The 20,533-nt window shown below is 42.0% G+C and overlaps 1 protein-coding gene across 6 annotated transcripts in view; it reads left to right on the top strand.

Moving 5' to 3' along the window:
- The window catches only part of ARB2A (ARB2 cotranscriptional regulator A), a 422,973-nt gene that overhangs the window by 278,334 nt on the left and 124,106 nt on the right, over positions 1-20,533 (top strand). The window contains exon 11 of one of the 6 annotated variants that reach the window (XM_088838468.1): positions 9,579-10,894. The exons of the other annotated variants lie outside the window; for them this stretch is intronic. Coding sequence (XP_088694594.1) covers positions 9,579-9,586 — 8 coding nt within the window. The 3' untranslated portion in view covers positions 9,587-10,894. Of the gene's footprint in view, positions 1-9,578; positions 10,895-20,533 lie in introns of those variants that run through there. 6 annotated transcript variants of the gene reach the window in all.

The following is a 20,533-nucleotide window of genomic DNA, read 5'->3' on the forward strand; positions in this document are numbered from 1 at the left end:
TGCGCGCGTGCACGTGCATGTTGATTACAATATATTCTCTTTATTATCGGTGGTTATGTTTTGTGAAGTCTCTGAGAACACTGAATCAGTAAATACTGAATCATTTCCGTTCCGTTCCGTCGCTCAGTCGTGTCCGACTCTATGCAACCCCGTGGACTGTAGCCTACCAGGCTTCTCCGTCCATGGGATTCTCCAGGCAAGAATACTGGAGTGGGTTACTGTTTCCTTCTCCAGGGGATCTTCCCAACCCAGGGATCGAACCCGGGTCTCCCACATTGGAGGCAGACGCTTTAACCTCTGAGCCACCAGGGAAGCCCCACTGAATCATTACTCCTAAGGAAAATGCAGGATTAGGTTTGGAAGCTTCTGGTCACATTTTCATCAACCGGTCAATGTATATAACTTTGTTTTATGAATGTTTCTGTTTGAAGACGCCTTATTTAATATATACCTGACTCACTAACATTGAACTCACAGTCCACGGCGCTAACTCATGCCCGAATAGGACTTACTTTCTCCATAAGATACATCACTGTCTTAACACTTCAGCGTGATACTTGGACACCATTTCAGAAAACAAAACCATCAACAAAGACAAAGCAATGTGAAAAACAGGGCACTGAATAGTCTACAAAAAGAATAATCGTTTACAGTACAAAACTGGATCAAGAACTCAAAGCATGACCTTGTTTGACCTTAGTTAGGGATGTGCCTATTGAGCAACTCAAATTTTTTTTTAACACTTGCCACATGTGCATGCCCACAAATAACAAAACACTGTGAGTCTTAATTACAAATAAATTTTAATGAGTAGGTGAATTCAGAAATATGGAACCCACAAATAATGAGGATAGACTGTAGACAGTAAAGGATGTGTTACAGAGCTCTGACCTAGGACTGGATCAGATTTGATCGAGCAGTGTCTATAAGAATGTCAACTTTACCTGTGATGCTAGAGCTGAGTCTGCAGAGCAGACAGCTGTTAAGGGAAGATGTTACTTAAAGGGGTGAAGAGCAGGAATGAGCTGGAACCCATAACCATGAGCTGGAGCCCACGATGATGGACTTCAGTCCGTGCCAGTTCTTGGGGCTTCTGTCCTTGGTGGTGTGGGTTCCTGTAGAAGCCAGTGCCCTTTGTCATGAAGCTAACCACTGCCTTGTGCCACCAAGTGAACCAGCAGATAAGCAGTGTGTGTGAGCTTAAAATGGCTGCTGCTTCACTTTAACCCCCCAAATTTCCGACAGAAGTCTCCCTTTTGTACCAGCCTAAACAGAGACATACAGTTTGAAAAGGAGTTCTGGGAATTGTAGTTCAACCAAGCCAAAGTGCCTCATTGCGGAACCTCCACAGTTCACCCCTTGTCTGCTTGGCACTCATATACATCTCCTTAAACCAGGCAGTCTCCACACGAAGACATTAACGTAGTCTTGCTTCCCCCTAGCATGATATAACTATCCTATGTACAACCGAATATGCACTAAAAGAGAGAATTCAGTGCCCTTTTTTGTCCTTGAGTGACGTTCATTCTTCTCATCTTTGATATCCTGTAGTTTAATACTGAGAGATAAAGCTAATTATTATTGACACGTCTTACATGAGACGATAAGGAATAAGAGAGAAGAAAATAAAAAATATTTCCGATATATATTCATATCAAAATAGGGAGGAAATGCTCATAACCATGACATTCTTCCTTTTTTGCAACTGGTCGTGTAGCAGGTATGTATAACCACCTCATTCCATATTCTCTTTGCTTTTCGCAAGCACTCAACTGGTCACGATTCTTTGCCCGATGGGATGCCCCGTATCTTCATTCCTGAAGGGTGTGAGCCATTAGCAGTTCTGCAGGAGTTACGTTACTGTATTTTTCTGTTGACATTAATCACAGAGAGTATTCAACATTAGCCGGTGTCCAAGAGGATTTCCTTCATCACAGCCATGCTCCTCCTATTTACTGCCGCTGTGTAGCAGCGACTCCGTTTGCCCTTAGTAATCAGGATTAGTCGCCCTAGCCAGTATAGTGGCACTTTCCATTGCTTGTTCATCCAGTGGTACACGGTGGCAGTTTCGCTTGCAGTCCAGTGGCGTCATTGTTGCGCTACCTTATGGAAGCATTCCTCCCTACGCAGCCTTTAGACCAGCAGAGCCTACAGTCGTGGGAATGGGAAGCAGTAGCTTTGCTAGTCGACACCAAGGGTAATGAGGAGAGAAGAGAAGCCAGCCCCAGTTCTACTCCTCATTCCCAGATACGATATCAGAAACATCACAGGGCCCATAACTGAGTGTTCAAAAAGTCATCCCACCATCCTCTCCAGCCCGCTGCCTAAGGATAATGGGGAATGTGGTAAGACCTGTGACTGTTGGCAAACCTCAGGCCCTTTCTCATCCTCTTGCCTGCTCTCCCTGATGGAAGCCAGCTGCCACGTTGTGAGCGCTCACGCAGAGGCCCACATGGCACAGAATCCATGTCTCTGGCCGAGAGCCAGCGTGGATCTAACGTCTGCCAACAGCCACGTGAGTGACCCTGGAAGAGGATCCGAGCCTTGAGATGGCACCAGCCTCAGCCAGCAGTCTCACTGTGGCCTTGTGAGAAACCCAGAGTCAGTCATCCACCTAAGGCACCCAGCGTCTGCTGGGCCTGATAAACGTGTTATCGTCATAAACTGCGAATTTGGGGGGTACTTTGTTCCACAGCAGTAGGTAGCACAACAGGCTTAACTTCAACTCTGCTGGTCGTTCAAGTCTAAGTGGAAAGAAACTGCAACTATTTTTAAGCCTCAAGCTTTGCTTCTCTGATACATTAGGGTTTAAGAGCAACTCTTTCAAAAAAAGGCACTCTAAAGCTCTGTGAAGACAATTCATTCCAACCCCTGCTCCTCCACTACCTCATTAGACTTTGCTGTACAGTTTACCAGAGATAGATTTCCTCTTTATCACGCTCATTGGATCTTATACTAAGTCGTCAGCTCTTGTCTGAGCTTATACTTAAGCTTATACCATTCAGCTCTTCTCTGATCAAATTTTTCTTAGAACGGAACTTGCTACTTTCCATAACCTTCTATTTCTTGTGGGTTTTTATTCCAACAAATGTGACTTAAGTCAGAAGGCGATTTTACATGCATTCCACAGCATTTGCAGTTATTGCCCACTTTTTGAAAGCTTCCTTTATGCCTCTTCACTTTTACAAAAGACCTGTGTTAGTACCTGTTTTCAGTAACAGAAAGCTAAAGAGGATTTTTGCTCTCGGGAAGAAAGGCGATAGCAAAAAATAGCATACAGCATTTGTTTTCAGGGATCCATCATGGAGGCAGCAAGTATCCTGAGCCTCGAGAGTGGGACCACCAAGGTGCTTCCGTGGGAACTACTTTCCGAACCCCAGCGTCACATTGCCATAGTTGTGAACTGTGCCTGTGAGCATCTGTGCCTTACCTCGAATTATTTTGGGGCCCCCCCTTAGCAAAATGCACCCTAAGGTAGTCGCTTCTTCATTTCACATCATTTGGACTTATGAAAGGTTTCACGGGAGTTACCCTACTTTCAGACAGTTGGAAGCATCTGTATCCATTTATTCCTCAAATTCATTGAGCACTTCTGTTCCAGGTACTGTTCTGGAAGCTGGGGACATAGCAGTGTCTCCAGCGATGCAGATAGTATAATACCCTGCTGTGTCCCCAGGACATAGCAGATAGTATGATGACTGTCTCTCCCCCCCCACCCCAAGAAGGGTTTTTTTAAAAAACTATTTCCAGGCCCTCTGCTGCTTTTGAACCTGGCATCAACACTGCATGTGTGCTCAGTCGTTCAGTTGTGTCTGAACTTTGTGACCTCATGGACTGCAGTCCACCAGGCTCCTCTGTCCATGGGTTTCTCCAAACAAGAATACTAGAGGGGGTTGCCATTTCTTCCTCCAGGGATCTTCCCTACCCAGGGACTGAACCCACATCTCCTGCATTGGCAGGCGGATTCCTTACCACTGAGCCGTCTGGGAAGTTCAGTTCAGTTCAGTCACTCAGCGTGTCCGACTCTTTGTGACCCCATGGACTGCAGCACGCCAGGCCTCCCTTGTCTATCACCAACTCCCGGGGTTTACCCAAACTCATGTCCATTGAGTTGGTGGTGCCAACCAACCATCTCATCCTCTGTCGTCCCCTTCTCCTCCTGCTGTCAATCTTTCCTAGCGTCAGGATCTTTTCAAATGAGTCAGCTCTTTGCATCAGATGGCTAAAGTATTGGAGTTTCAGCTTCAACATCAGTCCTTCCAATGAACACTCAGGACTGATCTCTGTTAGGATGGGCTGGTTGGGTCTCCTTGCAGTCCAAGGGACTCTCAAGAGTCTTCTCCAGCACCGCAGTTCAAAAGCATCAATTCTTCAGCGCTCAGCTTTCTTTGTAGTCCAACTCTCACATCCATACATGATCACTGGAAAAACCGTAACCTTGACTAGAGGGACCTTTGTTGGCAGAGTAATGTCTCTGCTTTTTAATATACTATCTAGGTTGGTCATAACTTTCCTTCCAAGGAGTAAGCATCTTTTAATTTCTTGGCAGCAGTCACCATCTGCAGTGATTTTGGAGCCCAAAAAAATAAAGTCAACCACTGTTTCCACTGTTTCCCCATCTGGGAAGACCAGGCATCAACATTAAGTTGCATCAAATGAGAAAAGAGTTAGGGCCAATACACCCAGCATTTTCTGTACCTGCTTAGAAAAATTGAATGGGTTTTCTGTCAACATCAGCAGTTTTACTCAAAGAATCCTTAAAACATGTTGAAGATTATTATGACATGAAAAAAGTGGAATTTTAAAGAAAATTAATTTAGTAAGTGAACAAAAGATGGGAGCAAGAAGCCAGCAGCAATAGACTGGGCAGGATGTGACAGTAAAGCCAGTGTACATGGCTGATGGTGTGAACTGAAGCAGTGGCAGCGGGAACAGAGGGGATAAGAGAGCGATGATTCGGGAAGAATCTGCACTCCTTGGTGATAAACAGGTCGGACATGGAAGCTGTGGGGAGGGGGAAGACAGTGATAAGCTCCAATGAAAAGTAACTGGGATAATGAAAATGTCATTACCAGAAGTATCAGGGAGTTTGAGGGAGAAATCAGTTACGGGCAAGAAATGATGAATTTGTCTTATGACCTACTTAATTGAGGTAATGATAGTGGAGGTGATGACAGGAAGTTCAAGTAGAAATGGCAAATGTTGTTTAAGCACCTTTGAAACACTTGAAATTCTCTGATTAATAATCCTGTTACTGTACTTTAAAATGGTAAGATTATTTGACGTTTTCAGTGTGTACCGACCATAAGTTAATGGTGGATGTCCAGACTATCCATTCAATTCAGTGAAGCGTTTTTTTCCCCTAGATTTCTAACTTATGAAGTTTTATAGCAATATGCTTTTCATCTTTCAACTAGAAGTTTCATGGTCAAGGCAATGAAATTACCTGTAAAAATACATACTCATTTAATATTGTATTTTTCCTTTATTACTAAATATGTTTCCCTTTACCCAAAAAGTAGACTTAATGCTCATAATAACTCCATTTTATGAATGTTGTTTACCTATGCATATGTATTTTAAAAACAGGTACAGTGAAATTTTTAAATTATACTCAAAATATCACTGATAATTATTTTCAGTACAGTCATATTGTTTTTATTTTCCTTTGGAAAGCAAATGTGCTTGACAACTCTACACTTAAGAATTGGCAGTAGTATATCTTATACTTAAAGTGAAGTCTGACTTTTTAGTTATTATAGCATATAGTGAATGGTGGATATTTGAGGGATCTTTGAATATGTGCCAAGTGACTGGTTCCCCCACTTTTTTATATTAATAGTATTTCTTTCTAGTAAAAATGAGCCCATTGGAATTGTTATTCAAAGAAACAAATAGTTTATAGGATATATGTTTATTGTATAGCCAACATTTTGATTGTTTACATTTGTTATAAAATGACAACAGCAAATATCTGCCTTAATTATCATGTATAAATATTATGAAATGTTGCAATGACAATTTTTTAATATCTGCAAGGATAGTTTAAGTTCTTCAAGAGGAAGTTACTGTCAAATGTAATATAGCTGTATATTTTCATTAGTCACTTTAGAATTCAAGGTGGTCATTTATTTTTAAAAAATTGATTATTTTATTCCCGTAAGAATCGAAAAAGCATTTGCAGAAATATCTTCCCTTCCACTCTCTTGTCTCCATTCTTATTTTTAAACAACAAATAACTTAGTTATTCGTGTTTTCCTGTGTTCTCTGTGATACTGATAAGGGTCACGAAACCATAGTCACAGAAAGACAGAAAATATAATGAAGCAATCAAAAGGAAGACTAATAGACAAATAGACAAATATTCAGAAGAACACAGAAATCAGGAAACAAAGCTAAAAGAAACTAGGGTAGCAGTAAAAGATGAAATTAGAAATGATCTTATCTGGTGTGTTGCTTGCCAAAAATAGCTAATATAATTTTTAACTATGCTTAAGCAGACATTCTTCCAGGTGAAAGGAAAGCAAAGCAGAAATGTTAGAAAGCAGACAAAGTTTCAGAGCATGATATCTCCTGACTTCTTACAGGTCTAGACACAGCTTGCTTCAGCTGGCCCATGACTGACAGGCCACTCTGCCAGGCGGTTCTCACTGAACCTCAGCATAAGAAAATACTGCTGCCCAAGCCTGCATACTTTCAGCTCCCTCTAAATGTGCTCCCGTCCTGCCTCTGTGGGTACCTACTTTCTGTCCCCACCCATTCATTCATCAAGAATTCACCACGGACCAAGCACTGCTCCAGGTGCCAGGGACACAGCAGTGAATTACAGTAGATAATAGTCCTGACATGGAGCTTACATTCTAGGAGGGAAGACAAACAGTAATAAAAGGATAAATCAAGAGAGTATGTATTAGATGGGCGTCCCAGGTGGTGCAATGGTAAAGAATCTGCCTGCCAGTGCAGGAGACACAGGTTCCATCCCTGAGCTGGGAAGATCCCCTGGAGAAGGGAATGACAACCCACTCCAGTATTTTTGCATGGAGAATTCCACAGACAGAGGAGCCTGGCTGGCTGCAGTCCATGGGGTCGCGAAGAGCTGGATACAGCTGAGGGACTGAGCACACACATGTATGTTAGATGGTGGTCATTGGTAGGAGGAATAGAAAACAAGACAAAAAGACCTGCGGTGTATGTACGTGGAGGGGAAGATTTGAATTGTTAGCAAGGTGGCCAGGGATGGCCTCTTTGAGAAGATGACACTTCTAGGACATTCCTTCCAGTCCTGATCTTCTACCATTCCTCACTGATAAAGACGTGTATATTTTCCTGTCTATTTAATAACTTTAGAGATCCTTTTCCTAGACTTTGGCATATCTACTTAGGGAATGAAATCATTGAAATCATTGCTTGTATACCCTCACAGCAGTCTCTTGTTCTGAGTTCTTGAAAACCTGACCTTCTCATCAGGTCCCTTTACCAGTCCTCTAAGGTTTATGGTAACCATAAAGCACAGTTATCAGAAAGTTATTAAAGTTATCCCTCTCTTCCTTAAGCAATGCATACAGAAAGGTGTATGGCATTCTGGGGGTTGACAGACAGTGGTCAGCCTCCTGACTGACCTCACCCCTGAAGGGTGAAAGGATCAGTATTTCCATGTACCTGTGAGCCTTTTGTGGCAGGCTCACAGAATGGAAAGTTTTACCACCTACCGTTAAGGAAATACCTGAACCCAGATTCGTTAAAACTGTATGGTCTAGATGTCTGATTCTTGTCCATATATTCCCTCCGCAAACTTATATCCATCTCATTTGTTCTCACCCTTGTCATGGCTTGAGATAGCCTTTATTTATTATTTCAGCTTACTTAGAACAGTAGATAAAAACCTAGGTACCTCAAAATTTAGAAAGGTAGCAGTATAAATGGTAAAAAAGGAAGAAGAAGTAAAGGGTGAGGGGGAAAGAACCATAGTGGGTGTCTTAAGAGATTAGCATTAAACTTGAAGACTTACTGTATTTAGATGATCCTGTCTTATTCTCGATGTAGAAGGGAACCATTAAATAACATGTTAGCTGTCAAACTCCATTTCCCTACTGGAACAGGACGTGGAAAATTAGCAATTTCTAGGTGAATTTGAGTTGTAGAAAACCTGCTAATGAAACCCCAGTTGTTCTTTGCTTAGATGATCCAGACTATTTACACTGACTAAGATTACTGAATATTTGCTAAATATTCACTTCACTTTATTGCCGAAAATACGTGTTAAGGAAATGACACTACGGAGTTCTGTCTTCTCTGTTAGCAACTAATCACTTCCTTCTAAAGACAGCAATGGAAAGTCAACCGTAACTGCTTCTAGGATGTGGTGTCATTCCGAGTGTGTAGACGCACTGAGTTGTGTAATACATTTTTAGACATAGCTCAAATTAAGGAGGTTTTTGAAAAATCTATACTTTGTCTAGTAAACTGCCTTTAAAATTCAAGACATACTAGCACATATGATGCTGTTCCACTTTTGACTACTTGTACTGCAGCCATGAAATTAAAAGACGCTTGCTCCTTGGAAGGAAAGTTATGACCAACCTTGATAGTATATTAAAAAGCAGAGACATTACTTTGCCAACCAAGGTCCGTCTAGTCAAGGCAATGGTTTTTCCCGTGGTCATGTATGGATGTGAGAGTTGGACTGTGAAGAAGGCTGATCACCGAAGAATCGATGCTTTTGAACTGTGGTGCTGGAGAAGACTCTTGAGAGTCCCTTATACTGCAAGGAGATCCAACCAGTCCATTCTAGAGGAGATCAATCCTGGATGTTCATTGGAGGGACTGATGCTAAAACTGAAACTGCAATACTTTGGCCACCTCATGCGACGAGTTGACTCACTGGAAAAGACTCTGATGCTGGGAAAGGTTGGGGGCGGGAGGAGAAGGGGACGACAGAGAATGAGATGGCTGGATGGCATCACCGACTCTGTGGACATGAGTTTGAGTGTACTCCGGGAGTTGGTGATGGATAGGGAGGCCTGGCGTGCTGTGATTCATGGGGTCGCGGAGAGTCGGACACGACTGAGCGACTGAACTGAACTGAACTGAACTGCTCAAGAATTCTAGCCCTCTGCTTCCTTCCATTCAAAGGATATACATTCTAATTCTTTAAGTGATGTTTTCATTGACTAACTAGCCCTTTTCAGGCAGTTTTTGTTCTTTACTGTGGAATTTACCTTATAGCTGTTATTCATAGGTTGCTTTCCTTATTCATTGTTCTATGCTACCTTATAATTATTAGTTAATATTAGGGATGAGTGTTCTAAAAGTTGACCCTAGAAATTTTTGTGTTTTCAGTGAATCATTCATTGTAATTAGCTGAAATCTGGAACTTTGGGAAAATAACTGATTAGTGAATCATTTAAAATAATCTAAATAAATGTATAAAAATATATATGCACACTTAATCAGGTCCAGCATTATCCTGTGATTTTGGCTTTTTCAGTTTTCAGGTAATCACAGTGAATATAAGTAGTCTCACTCCAGATATCTCATTTTAAAAAAAATTAAAAATAGCCACCATGTTTTTTTTACAGCTTTCTGAACCAATTTGTGAAAAAATTCATCAAAGAATCTGGCAGTAAAGGTGACAAATCTCCTTTTACTGAGCTAACTTTTCCCTTAAAAGATAAAAAGATTTTAAGTATTTTGGAATGCTTGTGGATAAATAACCAAATAATATGAATTTATGTCTTTACTTGAAAATTGTGTAAGTTGAGAGTTAATCTGTGAGAGAGAATGTTTTTACCGTCCCCGCAGCGGCATCTCATGGGTCTTAGTGCTGTGCCCCCTAGTTGTTGGAAAAGTAAGCGGGGACCAGTGATGCCTAAGAGGGGAGTCTTCACCCTTTTGATGTGTGTTGAGCATTGATGTCCCCTGCGCGGCTGGCTGTGTTTCTCTTGTCCTCTCTTTCTCCCCTCGCCTGTCATCTGTCTGGGTCGCTGCTCTCCATGGTGGCCCTGGGTCTGTGTATCACCTCTGACTCTCCCTCTGTCACCTGGTTTAGTCCCCGTGTGTGGCTCTTATAATTTTTGTCTTCTGTGTCTCCCTGGCTTCAGTCTCCCCCACCCAGAGACCCTTTGTCCTCAGCCTGTGGAATCGCGTCTCGCCCAGCCCACCATCTCTGCCTGCCCCTTCCCGACCTGTGTGTTTTTCCCAGGTCCACTGCCCTTCACCTTCTCTTTGACCAACCATGTGATAAGTCCCTCCCATCTCCACCTTCCTGCCGGCCTGCTCTGTCTTGTCACAGACAGACATCAAGTCTCCAGCAATAAATCTGTCTACTGGCAGAAGTACCTCCCCGCCCCCCAAACATACCCCTTCAGAGAAACTGCATTGCTTTCTAGTAGTGATTCAGAACTTCAAAATTAAATGAACGTTAGGCATCAGAGATAGGTCAAAAAAAACCTGATGTTCTATGTTATCAGCACTTTAAATCAGGGCTATTTTTTTAATGTTTTTATTTCATCATAGTTCTTAAACTGTAGTCCTTCTTTAAAGGAAAATAGTTCTTCAAAGGTTTTTGAAAGATAATTTGATCAGTGACTCCAGATTTAGGTATTAACACTGATTTAGCTGATATATGATGTCTAAATATTCTTTGAGAATTGGTTCTAGTATTTCCACCCTTATTGTCTCTATCGTAATGTCCCCTTCATCCATACATATTTCACCCCAAGTATTAATGTGTTCTACCAATTGAGACATCATGTCCCAGTGAGTTTATTCATGTTTTGAATAATCTTATGGTACAACCCTTGGCAGAATTCAGTTGTTTTACATGATTTCTTAATTTCTAAAGTATTACAGAAGTTACTTGTTTAAAATTGGAGCAAATAAACATGTACTTCATTTTAAAATTTGTTTATAGTGATGATCTTTAAAAATGAGACTTGTGTAAGAGACAATAAATTGAAATTTTCTAATAACCTTCTAAAATCAATAGTGCCTTAGAAATTCTTTTGTTTTTAGGTAGTTTCATACATTTTAAAATAGCAAATTGAAAAGTAATTAAATTTAAAGTAAGACATTGTTAATTTAAGGCCACAGATACAAATGGTTAAACAGGTGTGGGAAAGCTGTGTGTGGGACTACATGAAGTGTGGGTTCAGTTTTATAATAAAAAGTACAGTTTTCCATAACCATTGTAGTTTAGATTTTCATAGCACTTCTCTTTTGAAGTATTAATCCCTCAGCATTGTTTGGTTTTGCTTTTCTTCAGAAATAATATCAAGCATACAAAATCAATACAGGCAACAAAACTTAAATTTTAGAAAATCCCCAATTAATTTGTTATTGATTTAATTATTTCCCCCTAAAATCAGAGCCTAATTCCATGTCTTACTTCAAATATGAGTTATTCTTGCTTCTCTTGCGGTAAGAAATTAACTGTAAATATTCATTCCTTAATTCTGCAGAGATTTTTTTGAGCACTTAATGGGTACTCGGCACTAGTCTAGACTCTAAAGATGGCTGCATATGACTCTTGCCCCTCAAGGAACTCATAGTCTCCTAGGAAAAAAAAAAAGTCTTTTGCTCACTGCAGGGATTCTTTTTGTTCCTGATCACAGGTTGATCATGGAAATAGGTGGAGAGGAAGGTTAAGAACTTAGGAACTCCTTCGGGAACCCAAGAGTAAATGACACCCTCCTTTATTAAATGGTAAGCCCACTACTGTCTAAGACCTACAGTACCTTTTCAAAGTGTCTGCCTTTCTTCCCTGCTATTATGAGACCCTAACATTGACTCTGTGCTTCAAATGGATGTGTTATTTGTCATTTCAAAATTCTTTAGTGGTAGTGTCAGCATTTATGAAGAAGAGCTTTGGATTTAACATGTCTGTGAGAAATTTGTATCCTCCCAGATATGTGGAGAATTAATTCTATTTCATGGCCAGATGAAAATCTACAGTCATACTGTCTATAAAATGGAGGTCATACTAATACAGTCTCATTGGGTTATGATCAGAATAAAGTAAAATAATCTTTCCAGGACTGTTAAAATAGTACCTGACATGTAGTCATTACTCAACGAATACATGGTGTCCTCACTTTGCATGGTTCGAATACACACAAATTTGAGTTACCACAGTTTAGTGAAATAGCACCAAACCCCCAAAATAAGGTTCAGAATTTCAATTACCATAATCTACTAAGTAAGTACAGATATCAATGCAAATAACAGATGCACATCATGGTCCACTCCCAGTCGTGTCACTTTTTTTTAAAGAAAATCTGTCACTGACTGAGCAGTGCATATCTGTTATTCAGTTCATACACAGTAGCACTATCTGTATTTACAAAAACGGATGGTCAGAAGAGAGATCCGGCCAACGGAGATGAAAGTGAAACAAAGACATAAAATGCTGGAAGTGCAGTTGGAAAGCACTGTGACGAAAAGATGAAGATATCCCAGAGGAAGTGATGCTGGCAGAGAAACACTTCACATCAAATGAACCCTCAGAGATATTTCATGACATTGGAAGAGTGAAGGATAAAATGTTGGAAGCTGCTCCACACTCGGAGCGTGACAGTTCGCCAAGGCACAGAAAAGATTTGCTTGAACTGTATCGTAAGTTAGATGACAAGGAAGAAAGCAGTGTTCAGACTTAGAAACTACTCTTAGTAAGTTTTTTACAAGGAAATAAAGTATCTTAATTGACAGTGTTTTAATGTTTTCGAGATGCAATGTACTAAGTACAATGTCTTACTCTTTTTTTTATTCCCCTACCCTATTGATTTTCAGCTGACAGGATTTTTAGTGTTATGACAAAAAAAATCAAAGGTTATGGAACAACCACAGTTTGTTGTTTTTTTTTTTCATTGATTATTATGATCACTTTGCCTGGTTTCAGCTTGTCTGAGCCTCTGTGTAGTCCCACAATACTGTGCAAAAGCAGGAGCTTTCTATTGTTATTAGAAATGATTTTATCCAACAATCAAGTTCTTTGCTTTCCAGTATTTGAAAATTAAAGCTTTCTGTCATTTCTCTTCTGCTTCCATCCTTCTATTTCCTAGATTGTCTAAGTCCTGATTCTGGTCACATTTCACCATCCCAGCACGTCCTATACACAGCACAGTCTTTAAACTCCTCCATTTTCCTACTCTTCAGCATTCTCCCTGTTTCTTCACTCTTCTGATTTATTTAAATTTCACCCTGACCCTTTCCCTTTCATTCTCCTCCCTGCTAGATACTGTATTCTATAGTGTCCCTGAAAGCCTATCGGTTCTTTAACACACTGTCCTCCTTTGAGACCATACCTGCCCTAGAACATATCCTTATGAGAAGCATCTATAAATTCATTGGTTTCTTCTTTGTGCTTCATCTGCTTTTGTGTCAATAATAAAAGACAAAAGTCTTTCTTGAATTTAAATTATTACAAGAAATTCTACCACTCTGTTTCGTTTCTTACAGAGATTTCAGGGACATTCACAGAGAGGCCCTGAGCTTACGATGGTAATGGCACCAAACTCAATCAATTTGGAATCTCCTTAACAAAAAAGAAATTCTCACAGCACCTAAAAGAGTTGCATCCTGTAAACAAATTCCATTCTACTTCTCACTCACTTCTCTGAGTCCATGTCACATCCTGTATTACCAGTTTCATTGTTCATAAGCCATCATTTCTGTTCGGTATATTTTGCTGTGCAGTGTAATAGAAAATTTTTCCTCTAAACGAGTTGTGTGCATGCTGAGTTGCTTCAGTCGTGTTCAGCCCTTTGCAACCCCATGAACCATAGCCCACTAGGCTCCTCTGTCCATGGGATTTTCCCAACAAGAATACTGGAGTGAGTTGCCAGGCTCTTCTCCAAGGGATCTTCCTGACTCGGGGATAGAACCTGCGTCTCCTGCATTGGCAGACTCTTTACCACTGAGTCACCGGGGAAGCCCTAAACCAGTTGTGTATCTCTTACTTAGAAGTGTAAGCAGAGTACAAATCTGAATGCAGAAAACAGTGACTGCACCTGACTAGAATAATCAAAGTAAGAACATCCTTAAAGCTCTTCTTCTGTAACAACGGCATACTCAGCTGAAAAGTACAACAGGAACCTGGAAACTTTATCTGCTTGTGACTGTCTTTGAGTATACCTGACTCACCTCCATAATGCCCTTCGGCTCAGCCCTGCTCAGCTCAGCTGCTCTTCCTGCCTTCTACAGATACTTTAAATTCTTTGAGACTTCAGGTGAATACTACAGGGTTTTTATACTTAAAACTGTTTTAGAGCACAGGAAGTCCAGAGCTCACGAATATCACAGATCTACAGAATAAAATGGAACGTTTTTTTCTCCCCATACTCTAAATCTCTTTGTAGTCCCTGACTTCGTGGTCATGTCATATTCCGTTACTTCTAAGCCACAGTTATATCACAACAGACTGACTTTTTACAATAACGAAAAGAACAGCAACAAAATGAAGTAAACCACAAGAAGAAGTCCTTCATCTTAATCAGAAATTAAGAAAATCAAGGAAATTCTCTGTTGGCAACCCACTGCATTCTAGCTTTTCTCTATGTGTTTTATAAGAGTAGACATATCTTGTTAGCCACAAATGGCTGTCCTTTCACCCTTATTCCTGTCCTCTCTTATCTCCTTTGCAAAACAGTGCTGTCATTATCTGTCTTGTGAATTTATCTCAGAGTAAATAAATGAAGTAAATAAATTTATCTCATAGAGAATAAATGATTCTTTCCAGTGACTACATGGATGTGATTAGCTTTTTCCATGTTGTTACAGCTTCATGTTCTTTCTGTGGGTACCTTACCTTCACGCATCTGTTTTTCTTAACTGCCTAACTTACCTCCCACGTCTCACTTGGTCTTGCATAGTTTTCTACTTGAAAATCCACATAGAGAATTGACGGGTTAGTTGCGTCAGTGTAATTTGAGGTAGCGTCAGTGAACTAAATTGGATGTGTGGTGGTGACTCTCTCTCTATAAGGTGGCAGGCGTGCTCCCTTACTGGACGGCTGTCATTTCTCCTGGGTTTCTGACTTTACCGCCTATGTCCAGACAGGGACTTCCCAAAGACTGATCTCTGGATGTTGTCTCCTGCCTCTGCCTTTTGTCTCCTTAACTCATGGGGATTTCCAGGTGGTGCTAATGGTCAAGAACCTGCCTGCCAGTGCAGGAGATGTCAGAGATTCAGGTTCAATCCCTGGGTTGGGAAGATCCTCTGGAGTAGGGCATGGCCACCCACTCCAATATTCTTGCCTGCAGAATCCCATGGAGAGAGGAGCCTGGGGGGCTACAGTCCGTGGGGTCGCAAAGAGTCGGGCACGACTGAAGCGACTTGGGGCACACGCTCACGCTTTGACTAATGTCACTCTTGGGAACCTAAACCTGCCCTTCTGGTGACAGTGCCTTCATACACTGACACCTGGTCAGTGCACAGTTATTAGGATACCTGCAGAATGGGAAAAACGATAAAACTGGCAGCATCTAGTCTTCTAGGCCCCCTCTGTCTGACTTGTATGTTATTCTTAGTTCTTCTGATGTGCTCTGTTGATGTAATTCATTCAAGAAATATGTTTTGGAGCCTCTGCTAGAGCAGTGAAACTCCGCACATATTCTTGAGCAAAGCCCTGCCCTCCGTCTGGAGCATGAGCAGCTCTGGGGCTGATGCATTTGGAGAGATGCTAAAGCAAAGATCATCTTCCTTGTTCACAAGGACAAGACAGCTGCTCAACAGGATGACGCAGGTCAAATCCAGACCTCCCTCACATCCAGGTGCTTTTAGGCACTTAACCATCCCTGGAGTGCTGTGGATCGCTCACATATTAGCATATATGTTTGGCACATAACTACAAAATAAATGTCCTTCGGGAAGTTCCATATCTCCTGGGTGGGAGCTCAGACAGGAAACCCCAGCTGACTTTTTAAAGCAGCCATTGTATCTGAGTGGAAAGGCACCAAGTTCAAAGAGGAGAGCGCGCCTAGTTCACTGTGGTCTTGAATGCATTCTTTTCAAAGAGATAAAATGTGAACTGAGACCTACAAGGATGTGCTTTGTCTCCACTATTTTTTTGCTTCTTACCATTAATGACCTTGGACGTTGGCTTTGACCCTCTTAGAATAGAAGCTATTTAAGAAGGGGGCTTCTCCAGTTGCTCAGTGGTTAAAGAACCCGCCTGCCAATGCAGGAGATACAGGAGATACGGGTTCAATCCCTGGGTCAGGAAGATCCCCTGGAGGAGGAAAGGGCAACCTGCTCCAGTACTCTTGCCTAGAAAATGCCATGGACAGAAGAGCTTGGCAGGCTACACTCCAAAGAGTCACAAAGAGACATGACTGAGCAGGAACACGGTAAGAGGAACTTAAAGACACAAATCCTGACGCTTTGTGTATTTCACTTAAAACTTAAAATTTCTCTTCATTCCAAAGATCCTAACAATAGAAACCTGTTAAATTCTCTTTGGGCAGGTCTAACTGTCCTGCTCTCCTGACGGTTTCTCTTCTCCTCCATGTAGATTATAAATACACGGGGCCTGGGACCATGTGTTTCTTATCCCGGCTTTATAATTCCCCATGGATAAGACTAGCCTGATTCTTACATTGTAATCTAATCACTTCCTCAGAGGTCTCGGTGTTTGTTGAAGGTGATGGATTAGCCTCTCAAGCACCCCAGCCCAAACAGTGGCTGGCTGTCTTGGGCATTCCCATCATCTGCCTTCCCTGATCTCTATTTTTGTTCCAATCAAATACACTCCTGCTTTTTTCCCCTGATCACCCCCTTTCTGCAGCCCATTAAATATACTTTTAAGGAGACGTCAAGACTTCTTTTAAGAATGTGAGTTTTTAATTGTAGCAGCGCATATGCACAAACAGGGAGACAGGCAAAGTGGCAGATGAGGACCAAGTCAGAGAAAGCCTTGAGGAAACCCAAGTGAATTTAGAGACCCATCCGGTTCACATTGCCTTACTTTTAATTTAGTAAATGTTTGTAGCTACTATGTTTTAACTCAGTTAGTATAATAAAGCTTTCCTCAAATTAGATTGGACTCATTTTTTCCAGTTCACTAAAAACATTTTTATTCAACTATTGATTTTAGGCAAATTATGAACTCTTTCCCTGTGGTTTTCTTTCTCGCAAATGGGCTAGTTTCACTGCTGCTGCTGCTAAGTCACTTCAGTCGTGTCCGACTCTGTGTGACCCCATAGGCGGAAGCCCACCAGGTTCCCCCTTCCCTGGGATTCTCCAGGCAAGAACACTGGAGTGGGTTGCCATTTCCTTCTCCACTATGTGAGTCTTAATTTATATAATTGTTCTCTTTTATTTTCTTTGTGTTCCGCCTTTCATTGTGTTTAGCAGACACTTGTTGCTTTGTAATTTTGAAAAAAAAAACGGCATGCAGGTATACTTGGAAAGAATAAGTATCAGTGAAATTTTGTATACTGCAAACTGTTTTCCATGAACTGTCATCTTGAAACATAAGTCAAGAAACTAAGAAAGTCTTGTCATTGTGAATGCTGCTGAGATTCATTTATTTAACATTAAACATATCTCTTGACTTCCCACTTTGTGCCAGGTACAGTTCCAAGTGCTGAGAATCTATAAATAAGCCAGAGAGACAAGGACCTTGCTCTTCACCAGCATACATTCTAGCCAGGATTGCACCAGAGATGCAGGCATTAAACAAATAACCAAATACACAGCGTGTGGAGATGGCAGTTGATTTCTTGATCTTTTTGCGTCTCCCATGGCTTCAAGGCTGTATCTGCAGCCTCATTTTCTGTAGTGCTGACTTCAGTTTAGCCTCACAGGACTAATGCCCCCATCTACATAAGGGCCAGAAAGGACGGAGAGGCGCCGGCAGGGTCGGGTTTCTCCTTGTTAAACTGAAACTAGATGTGCGTCACTCTCAGAACTGTGGAAGTGAGGATCCCTTCACTCATTCAGCCAATGTTTATTGAGCAGTGTATCACCAGGGTTCTATTATGTTCCAGGCTTTATAACACCTACATGTATGCCCTTAAGTACCTAGTCGGAAAGTCAGAAGCATGAAATATATAATTACTGATAAATGTCATAGTAAAGAACATATATCGAGTACCTGGAGGGGACCACAAAAGCAGTAACTAACTCTGCCTGGGGGAAATCCTCACCATAAAACGTCCTCTAAACTGTGACTTACAGATGGACTGGAAATAGAGCATGCTTCATTTATTCAGGAAATGTTTACTGAGCCAAGCACAGCTGTGGGCCGTGTAGACACAGCAGTGAGCCAGACAAAGTGCCTGCTCTCTTGGCAGTGGAGAGACAAACAATATACAGAAGGATAAATAAGTATGTAATAGGTAGCAATGCTTGCTGGTATTAAAAAAAAAAAGTAGGTTAGTAAAGGGAACAGAGAGTGAAAGGGGTGCCATTTTACAAAGGGTGGTCCGGGAAGTCTTCTCTGACGAGATGGCATTTGAGCAGAATCTTGAGGGATATAAGAGAATGAGAATGGCAAGCAGGAAGCTGTTTCTGAGACAGGGGGAAGTGTGAAGAAAAGTGTGATAGCCACGAAAAGCATGCCCTCTCTGTTACAAAGTGAAGTATTCTCACTGGGCGTGGATGCAGTAAGATGGGGTGCAGAGAGCTTGGGGGAGTGTAGGGGACGAGCCTGGGAAAGGAGAAGAGGGAAAACACTGTGTTCCATACTCAGGAATCTGAATTCCCACCTTGTTGATCAGGGAAAAGGGGGCTAGGTTTGCGGGGGAAAAAAGAGAAAAAAAAATGACATGGTTAGTTTTTTTTCATTGAGTTGGATTTGGGGGAAATTAACACAGGTATGAAAGATTAACTTGAAAGGAGATACAGAAGAAGCCAACTAGAAGATTATCGTGATATTGCAAGTGAGGAATTATGTGACTTAAAACAGTAAGGGCAAAGCTAGAGAGGAGATGGTAGAATTCAACTGTTTGAGGAGACGCACCACATGATATCTGAGGCCCTCATGCCCTCCAGAGGATGAGAAACAACTCCTGGGTTCCAGTATGTGTAATCGAGTGGGTGGCAGTGCCATCCACCAGCTCAGGGAGCCCTGGAGGAGAGGCATGCTTAGAAGTGCATATAAAGAATTTGATTGAGGGCAGTGGAGATTTTGTGTGTGTGTGTGTGTGTGTGTGTACACTAAGTTGCTTCAGTCGTGTCTGACTCTTTGCAACCCTGCAGTCCACCAGGCTCCTCTGTCCATGGGATTCTCCAGGCAAGAATACTGGAGTGGGTTGCCATGCCCTCCTCCAGGGATCTTCCCGACCCAGGGATCAAACCCGTTGTCTCTTGTCTCTGCTGCCTTAGCAGGCATGTTCTTTACTGCTAGTGTCACCTGGTAAGCCAGTGGGGATCGCAGCCTGGAAATGAAATTAGGGCCAGAATATAGATTTAGATTTGGCCGTTACTAGTGTTTCATGGAAATTTAAAACAGAGGTGCCAGAAGAGTAGTCAGCATTATCAGATACTGTAGAGAAATTTAATAAGATGAAGACTTTAAAAAAGTCATCAGATTGGACAGTTGGAAGGTCACTGATGACTTCATCAAGAGCGGTATCAGTAGATATAGGTTAGGGTAGAGCCTCCTTGTGGTTGAGTTGGAGAGCGAACGGGTCCGAGGCTGAGACTGTCCAGCCAAGATCACTCTTGTCTCTCCTTTCCCAGAGCTCCTCCTTGGAGGCTGAGATCTAATCTTCTCTTCCACCTCCCTCCTTAAGCTTTCTCTAAGCAGGGCGTCGAGCTGGGACTGTGATGGAGGGACAAATATTCTAAGATCCTTGGGTCTCTAATGGGAGAGAGGAACTTGATGTTGGTGAGCAAGGTATCGTGAGGAGTGTCGCAGAACCACAGCTGGGACCAGCCCAGAGACCTGTCTCCAGAGGGGAGAAAGATGGAACACATAGGTCACTGTGTATGTGGAAACTCTGGACCAGGGAGCCGAGGCAGGACGGGAAACAAAGGTCTTGAAGGACTGGTGAGTCATGGACGGAATTAGCCAGGAGACTTAGCCCCCAGTGAGAGAGTGGCATCCGACAAAGTGTGGGGGTGGAGAGCAGAATCTGACAGTAAACTGATGTTCACTGGAAATTCAGGGAAGGATACTTCATTTTCTTAGGGCACAGGGATTGGCAGTGCTTATGATCATGAAGATAGCAGTTAATGGATTAAGGAGTATCGCCACCTCATGTGACGAGTTGACTCACTGGAAAAGACTCTGATGCTAGGAGGGATTGGGGGTGGGAGGAGACGGGGACGACAGAGAATGAGATGGCTGGATGGCATCACCAACTCGATGGACATGAGTTTGAGTGAACTCCGGGAGTTGGTGATGGACAGGGAGGCCTGGCGTGCTGTGATTCATGGGGTCGCAAAGAGTCGGACACGACTGAGTGACTGAACTGAACTGAACTGAAAGATACTTAACTAGTACTTGTGGAGCAAAAATATGGTCATTTAGACATTGTGGTGGAATGTAATTGCCTAGGCTCCCTTTAGGGAAAGGATGGGGGCAGAGACT

This window comes from Moschus berezovskii, chromosome 8 (genome assembly GCF_049115385.1).
Source record: "Moschus berezovskii isolate FMDL1 chromosome 8, NW_MosBer_1.0, whole genome shotgun sequence".
Classification (NCBI taxonomy): Eukaryota; Metazoa; Chordata; class Mammalia; order Artiodactyla; family Moschidae; genus Moschus; species Moschus berezovskii.